The sequence below is a fragment of the Astatotilapia calliptera genome, chromosome 14 (assembly GCF_964374335.1).
Source record: "Astatotilapia calliptera chromosome 14, fAstCal68.1, whole genome shotgun sequence".
Taxonomy (NCBI): domain Eukaryota; kingdom Metazoa; phylum Chordata; class Actinopteri; order Cichliformes; family Cichlidae; genus Astatotilapia; species Astatotilapia calliptera.
The window spans coordinates 32,606,259-32,614,449 of NC_137435.1; the positions used below are offsets into that span (position 1 = coordinate 32,606,259).

Sequence of the window (8,191 nt, forward strand, 5' to 3'; positions counted from 1 at the left end):
TACAGAATAAGAAGCTATACAGGTCAGCAACCATTTACATGTAGCCTGAACCGAAATGTAAATTCTTAATATATTTTAGACTTCTCTTTTGTAATGCTGCTAAACTGTTGGAAAAGCTTATTGGTAAATGAACAGTGGTCTTTCTTTAACAGGTATAAACAATCCACCTGAGAGCATTTATTTATGCAGCACAGACACAGAGGAGTGTGTGTAACATCCATTTATTACCACCTTATATGACAAATCTGGAAATTACAAACATTGTTTAATTGAAACATTATCTTCAACATTTAAAAAAAAGAAACTCAAATAAAGCAAAAAACAAATTTAAGTTAAAAGGGGTGAAAAGTCAACCTGAGAAGCGGTATACAGATGATCAATTGATCCAGAGTGAAGAAAATAAAAGTACAGGGGGGACGTATACAGAAAAAATGACTATTATTAGTCATTCAATGCTGATTCAGAATATCCTTCACATTTTAATCAGTTGTTTTATTTTCTTAAAAAAATCTTTTTTACACTTTGAGAACTTTTGGTTTTACAGAATGTTACAAATCTTGATGAGCCTTTGCTATAAAAAGGTCTTGGTATTAAAAAACGTGCCACTGCTAAAAAAGTATCTCTGACACCATTTGAGCTCATAAGCTTTGGTTTTAAATAATTAGAACCCAATTTGAACACAACAAACAGACAGATGAGGTTAAACTCTATAAGAGCGTGTACAAGAGGATCAAACTTTGGTGTCACTGAGAGTCAGTAGCATCACATTTCAGTAGAAAAAAATATTTCAAATCTGCTTTCTGTATTTGTTTTGTTTTGAATCTGTTTCATCCCCCCAACTCTGTGTCAAATAGTTTCAAAAATAAAATAAAACAAACAAAGAAAAAATCACAAGTGTGAGACTTATTTGGAAAGACAAAACCCAACACAATGAATAACAGCAATGAGCCATATGGTAATCATAGAACTACTTCCCCAAGATGCTGATAGACTGTATACAATTTGCTGTGGTGATCAGAGCCAACACTCACGCAGACACACAGGACACCAAGTCCAGGCTCAGCTCTCTGGGGCAGAAACAAACTGCTGCTGAGCCGAGGCTGGCAGGACAGGAAGCAGGACGAGAGGACCAGGCAAGTTCTTCTAGCACCCTGCTGCAGAAAGGAGACCAGAGTCCCCCCAGCAGAAAAAAAACAGCCATCCTGTCCTCCTGCTTGTCCCTCCCACGTTTGCATTGTTCTACTCTGTTTCTCTCCTCACTTTATCCATGTTACCCACTCTCTCACAGAGCCTGTTAGAAACAGTGCAAACCAGGATATGTGTGCTTGAGGAGATCTCATCACCAAAGATTTGGTACATGCACAAAAAGAGAGTACCCTAGAAGTCTGCTGCCGAGAGCACTAAGAAAAACACGACTATACACTTTAATTATAATATAATCAGTTTTCCTCTACACACTACTAACACAGGGAGGGAGGGAGGGACGGCGGGTGAGGGGCAGAGGGATGGAGAGGCAGAAAGGTGAAGGAAGGACAGGAAGAGGTGAGAAGGAGAAAGACCAAGAGGGAGAACGAGAGCGTTTAAGCACGCTCTCCGCGGATGCGACGTGCCAGCTGGATGTCTTTGGGCATGATGGTGACACGCTTGGCGTGGATGGCGCACAGATTGGTGTCCTCAAACAGACCCACCAGATAGGCCTCGCTGGCCTCCTGCAGAAAAGAGGAAATGCAACAGTTTTCAGCAGAGCTGAAACAATCACTTCAATGATCACTTGAATTTGGTATATTTATTACACTTTTGGAGTTCATCAGTCATTTTGCAAAAAAAACAACAAAAACAACAAAAAATCTTGAACAAAATTGTGCAGAGATTTAATTTTTTTTAAACTACATACTAGAGATATGTTTGTGTGTGTGTGCACACTGTATAAAGTCTTCAGCACACCTGATATACAATATAGATGTAAATTTTAGGAGTGCAACAGTTTGCAAAATGCACTCTAGCAATGTTGGTTCAAATCACATTTTCAGCACAAAAAAAAGCACAATAACATGCCAATGTTTAAAAAAAAAATGCATAAAGTAATGACACCTCTCTCTTGTTGTGTCAACACTGAACACACAGCTTCAAGAACCCTGAGCTTCACATGGTGGCAGGATGATGGATCTGCACAGTGTGAGCACAGAGGCTGCAGGTTCTGACCCTGATTAAATATCAACATATTGTGTGAGTTAACACATCACACACATTTATTCAAACCAGCATAGTGTCTGGCCAGCTTTAGAAACTAACCCTGCGAGCAGTCAGGCTGTTTCAGGTGGAAACAGTCAGGTACAGATACCTCATCCAAAGTCATGTGTGGGCAGAGCTAGCTGAGAATTTTTTCAGAGGGATACTCCTCTTGAAAGCCCCATTTCATACTGACCTGCAGAGCTCCGATGGCTGCGCTCTGGAAACGCAAGTCAGTCTTGAAGTCCTGGGCAATTTCTCTCACCAGACGCTGGAAGGGCAGCTTGCGGATCAGCAGCTCAGTGGACTTCTGATAACGACGGATCTCACGCAGAGCCACAGTACCCGGCCTGAAGTGCAGAGGTGGAAATTAAACTTACTTTAAACTTGGCTTTGACTTGCACTGTGCATATGCAACAATAAACACATTTAGAAGAGGAGAGACATCAGTGATAGCCTGAAGAAAAAACAATAACACAAAACCCTTACAGTAAGCTGAAAAAAACGGAGAGGAGAAGTTTTGCAAGTTAGTTTTTGCCTGCCTTACCTGTAGCGATGGGGCTTCTTGACACCACCAGTGGAAGGGGCGCTCTTGCGAGCAGCCTTAGTGGCCAGCTGCTTACGTGGAGCTTTACCTCCAGTGGACTTACGGGCAGTCTGCTTGGTACGGGCCATGGCTACTACAGATCACCTGAAAAAGAGTGAATAAAAAGGTTGAATTTGGCATTTTATAGGACAATTTTTCAAATGCCTTCTTTTTCTTGCTGAGTAATATGGAGGACAAATACATTAAATGCTTGAAAGGCTCCAATAATTAAAATATGATAACAGGAAAACCTTTTATTGCATTTTGTGTTATTTTCTGTTATTACAGCAACAGCACTGATGTAATGCTACTGCTGTGTCGAATATGCTCAATAATGGCAATTTGAAATTAGGCAATTATTTAATCACAGCTACCGCAGCTTGTAGGTTGCAGCAGACAACTTAGATTTACTCAACTTTTCTAGTAAATAAACACACAAGACATTTCCCGTTGACGACCAGCCAGACATGCGTCAATCAAAGCTGAACGACTACACGATTGGCTGGCAAAGCTAAAACTATTACCATGAGCCAACCAGCGTATGGAAACTAAAATGGGCGGGCTCTCCAGCTACCTTCCACTGTTACTAGGTCCGCCCACCTCGCTCTGATGATGGCGGCGGTTTGATGCGCAAGCGGGATAAAGACCCAGGGCAGAAGAACAAGCGGGTAGCACATAAACAACTTCAATTTTACAACTCTCCGACGCTCCAGCGAATCGGAAAATGAAAAAAACAGAGATAGTACATGTTAAGGAACTCATAGGTGAACACAGGAATGCTGAACGACCCCTAATGGCAGCGTAGAACCGAGCTGAACCGGCGCATAATTTGAACCAGAATATCCGCTCATCTGAAAGGCTGCAAAGAGGACTGCATTTCACCGCCGCTTCGACAGCCGTGTGTGTCTTATTTTCTCACACGACGAAAACACTGCTTTTTCTCCCTCAAACGAGCTTGTGAATTGTAAATAAAACAAACAGAAAAATTCAAAGTTCAGCCACGAACCAGGTGACACATTTCGAGACGCTTACCTAGAGGGAAAGTGAAGAGAAGTGGAGAGAAATGTGTCGCTTGGCTGTATTTTCTTCTTCGTATCCACAATGGGAAGCAGCGTCCAGCGGGAAAATGGCCGCCGCGTCAATCATGCGTCCCACAATGCAACGGCGTTAACAACATTTCTGTGGTTACAGTGACAGGTGCTGCCCGGTGTTGTGCCAAAAAGTGATTGTCTGCCAAAAACTGATTTCCGGTATTTGCCAAAAATTGATTGCTCGTATTTAAACTGCTATAAGTAACTTGTTGGCCTATAATATGTGAAACATATGTCAAATGCATCCCTCATGGATGACACAAAGTCATATTGAGCCACAAACAACATTCGTGTAACAAGGTAGAAGCCGCAATCAGTTTTTGGCAGCGACTTTTATAGAACCTTTATTTATGCAGTTAAAAAAAATCTCATTAACATTAAAAATGTCTTTTGTAAGAGTAAGACAGCAGAAATGGCAGCAAATATTACAATAGTTCTGTAAAAATATTGTAAGTGGGGAAAAAGGACCGGATTGGTTATAATGTGAGTACAATAACACAGAGTTATAAAGATACTTGAAAAAACAGATAATCTTTTAATTCTATATATAACCCCTTTGTAAACGCTGTTCACCGAAGTCTATTTACCAACATACGTAAAGATATTACACATAAAAAATACACGGAAACATTGGAAATCACTTTTTGGCACAACACCGGCACTGGGGAGTTAGTTTGACGTTTTCTTTTTAATCGAACATTTCGGGCTTTTAAATGTCGGTAAAGCTAAATGTAGAAAACGGAAGTGCCTGCGCTTCCTTTGAGTGCCTTCTTTATTGTCGAATTAAAGTATTAACATTTGAGTCAAACTGAAAGAGACATTTAAAAGTTGGCTTCATGCAGTGACAGTTCAAAGGTTGTTTTTAAGTGCTTTTTCGCAGCAGTCGGAAAACTACTGTCAAAATGTTTCATATTCGAAATGCTGTTATTTAGTTTTACAAGGACTAACTTTAAAAAATAAAAATAACTTTGGAGTAGTTCTTCCGACATTTTTAATAGTATTTTCACTAACTATTGCTGTTTTATGAATTTACAATAAAAAAGTAAGTAAAGTTATCCTTGTCCCTGGAGTGAGTTTTTCTCCCCAACCCCTGTTAAAAGGACGTTTTTCCTACCTACTGTCACCAAGTAATTCCTTATAAATGGTCATCTTTTTTCCTCTATTATTGCAGGGTATTTACCTTACAATATAAAGCACTTTGAAGCAACTGTTATTGTGATTTAGTGCTATATAAATACAACTGAAATTAATCTTACTAGGTTAATTTTTATAAATGAATATGCCAAAAATACAAAGCTGGGGACTTTAAATTGCTTCAAGATAAAAATCACAACTCATCTAAGCACAAGAATCTGTTTATTATGTTTGTATGTGAATTCTGGAGTACAAATATTTTGCTCTTAAAAATGACTGAAACATAAATCAAGAACACAGTAGAAAAAAAAAGGTTACCATATCAACCTGAGAGAGGAACAAAAAGTCATAATATTACCTGGACATGATAACGTGGCTGAAAATTAAAATATGATTAACAAAGGTCTGCTACATATATGCCGCTCATCATCTGTCAAACCATGCAGTGTCATCATAGCACAATGACATTTCCAATTGACAACCAGAATTGATCTTTTGAATTTTGATACATCAAACAGCAACAGTAGAAATACACCATATCGTAAAAAAAAAAAAGCAAAAGAAAACTTACTACTTTTACAACAAATTTCTACTTGTTTTTTTAAAAAAAGAAAAGAAAGTCAGAAGACTCATATCAATGTATGTGTCTGTCTGAAGATGAAACTCAACCTTAATGCTAATTTCTATTCCCATGTTCAGATCATACACTATTCTTGGTTCGCAAAAGCATCTTATTCATAGAGGTCACAAGGTATTCCTGTGGCTCACTAATTAGAACTGATGAATGATTTCAAAGTACATGAAGATACCGCTAAGAAAAATCTGCTACCGGTAGCACCAAAGAAGACATGATCACACATTTACGGTTATCACAATCATGATATATATAGAGAACCTCAAACCAAACTACTAAGTATAGAGGAAGGAAAAGGAGAAATGAGTGGCGAAGGGACGAGAGGACAGAGTATAATAAATCAAAATGTTTTAAGCACGCTCTCCGCGGATGCGACGTGCCAGCTGGATGTCTTTTGGCATGATGGTGACACGCTTGGCGTGGATGGCGCACAGATTGGTGTCCTCAAACAGACCCACCAGATAGGCCTCGCTGGCCTCCTGCAGGTGGCAGAAAAATTCAACATTAGAGGCATTTTAGTGAACAGATGACAAATAGCCTGTTTTTTTGTTGTTTTAAAAATGAAATTAATCAGTGAGAGCTACTGACCTGCAGAGCTCCGATGGCTGCGCTCTGGAAACGCAGGTCAGTCTTGAAGTCCTGAGCAATTTCCCTCACCAGACGCTGGAAGGGCAGCTTGCGGATCAGCAGCTCAGTGGACTTCTGATAACGACGGATCTCACGCAGAGCCACAGTACCCGGCCTGAAGTGCAGAGGTGGAAATTAAACTGGCAGTGAGTCAGTCTTATCTTATAGTGAGAATGTGCAACAATACAACGGGGGCCCCTAGTTAAGAAGACTGACTAATGACGGATGCCTGCTCTTTTCATACACATTAGGTTTACATTATACTATAGTTTCCAGGAGAGCTAGGTGACATCTCACCTGTAGCGATGGGGCTTCTTGACACCACCAGTGGAAGGGGCGCTCTTGCGAGCAGCCTTGGTGGCCAGCTGCTTACGTGGAGCTTTACCTCCAGTGGATTTACGGGCAGTCTGCTTGGTACGGGCCATGGCTACTAAAGATCACCTGAAGAAAACAAGTAAAAGGCTGCATTAATAAAAACAATAACAACAATAATAATAAATACAGACACTTTTTCCCATATCTATGACAATCTTTTTCGTTACAGCAATAATAAAAATAAAGTGATTGCATATTAATTTAGTTTCATATTTCTTAGATGTTCAACAGACAGGGGTTTTTTTTTTTTTCTTCCGGAAAGTTCAGAATAAAATATGTGTACAGGCTGTAAAGAATGAAAATTAACTTTCGCATTGTATTTAAAATGATTTGGAAGTTAACAGCAACATGACAGACTCCACTCTTCCACGGGAGCCTGAGTTTTGTTTTGTTTTTTTTAAATACCCGAGGTGGCTTATGCAATGGCTATAAAAAAAAAACAAAACAGTAATAGGCAGCATAGGCACCCAATCAAAACTGAGCCCTTTATCAGATAACCCAAACACATCATGGATTAGCGCCTTTGGGGCGGGACGTAATGAACATGCCAACCACTCAGGGCACGGGGTTTCCCAGACAAACCTCGCCCCTTGCGCACTGAACGTGGGTTTGTTCGTTTCTTCATATTGGGCTCTCCGCTTGCTCACAAGTCTAGTGTTTTTCATTCAGAATGAGCTATTTTAAAGGAAAACCAGTCGACCCCGCCCACCCCGGCGGCCTCGTAAAGGCAAACTAGCGCACCGAAGATGATGGCTGGCTGGTTGGCTTGAAGAATGTAAACGGGAAGGAAAAATCGTTGTACCAAACGAAGAGGGTGACGATAAAAACGACGGAAGAATATAAAAACCGCGGCGTGAAAGTGGAATACACTTTTTGAGGACGACACTAGACATGTCAGGGGATCGATTGATGATAATTATTGTGTCAGATGACCCCTCACTTTAGGCGCATTTCCGAGTCAAATTCGACCGGATCACAAGTGCTTTTTAGGTCCCTCACTCCCCGAGCAGGCAGATAATAGCTCGAGTGCCCTGCGTTTTCGTCGAAAATAAACGAAAAAACACATAATTTCCAAACTAACTTGACATTAAAAGATAAAGTGGAGTTTTATTCAAATAATGATACTCACCTTTGAAAACTTGGTCAAAGATTGCCGCCTAAAACTGGGAATGTATTCTTGAGACTCTTAAGCGTTGTTCTCGCAATAAAATGAAGGGAGGAAAAAAAGGAAAAAGAACATATGAAAGCAAGAGGAGACACGTTTCCCATGATGCAACTGTGACAAACATATTTCACACATGCTGCAACATGATAAACAACTGCATCATCACCTTCACCAGCAACGTCCCGCAACAAGTTTTTCCCCAAGCTGATTTTTGACCTTTTTGTTGGTTAAAGTAATTATTAGAGAAGTGTTTAAACCAAACGCCCATTACAGGAAAAGGGAGACTGAAGCACCATCAGCATTCAAGAGTCATTGCAGAAACAGTGATATTCAGTCTTTCAGCCCTTTAG

The 8,191-nt window shown here is 40.1% G+C and overlaps 2 protein-coding genes across 2 annotated transcripts; both read right to left on the reverse strand.

The window, feature by feature from the left end:
- Positions 1-205: 205 nt before the first annotated feature.
- LOC113035789 (histone H3.3A) lies at positions 206-4,007 on the reverse strand. The gene is made up of 4 exons (XM_026191508.2): positions 3,848-4,007; positions 2,777-2,920; positions 2,426-2,579; positions 206-1,709 (listed from the first exon to the last, which is right to left on the reverse strand). The coding sequence occupies exons 2-4, from the start codon at positions 2,902-2,904 to the stop codon at positions 1,581-1,583; spliced, it is 411 nt and encodes a 136-aa protein (XP_026047293.1). The 5' UTR covers positions 2,905-2,920; positions 3,848-4,007; the 3' UTR covers positions 206-1,580.
- A 1,238-nt stretch (positions 4,008-5,245) lies between these two features.
- LOC113035788 (histone H3.3A) lies at positions 5,246-7,976 on the reverse strand. Its single transcript, XM_026191507.2, has 4 exons — positions 7,806-7,976; positions 6,599-6,742; positions 6,263-6,416; positions 5,246-6,153 (listed from the first exon to the last, which is right to left on the reverse strand). The coding sequence occupies exons 2-4, from the start codon at positions 6,724-6,726 to the stop codon at positions 6,025-6,027; spliced, it is 411 nt and encodes a 136-aa protein (XP_026047292.1). The 5' UTR covers positions 6,727-6,742; positions 7,806-7,976; the 3' UTR covers positions 5,246-6,024.
- Positions 7,977-8,191: the final 215 nt, after the last annotated feature.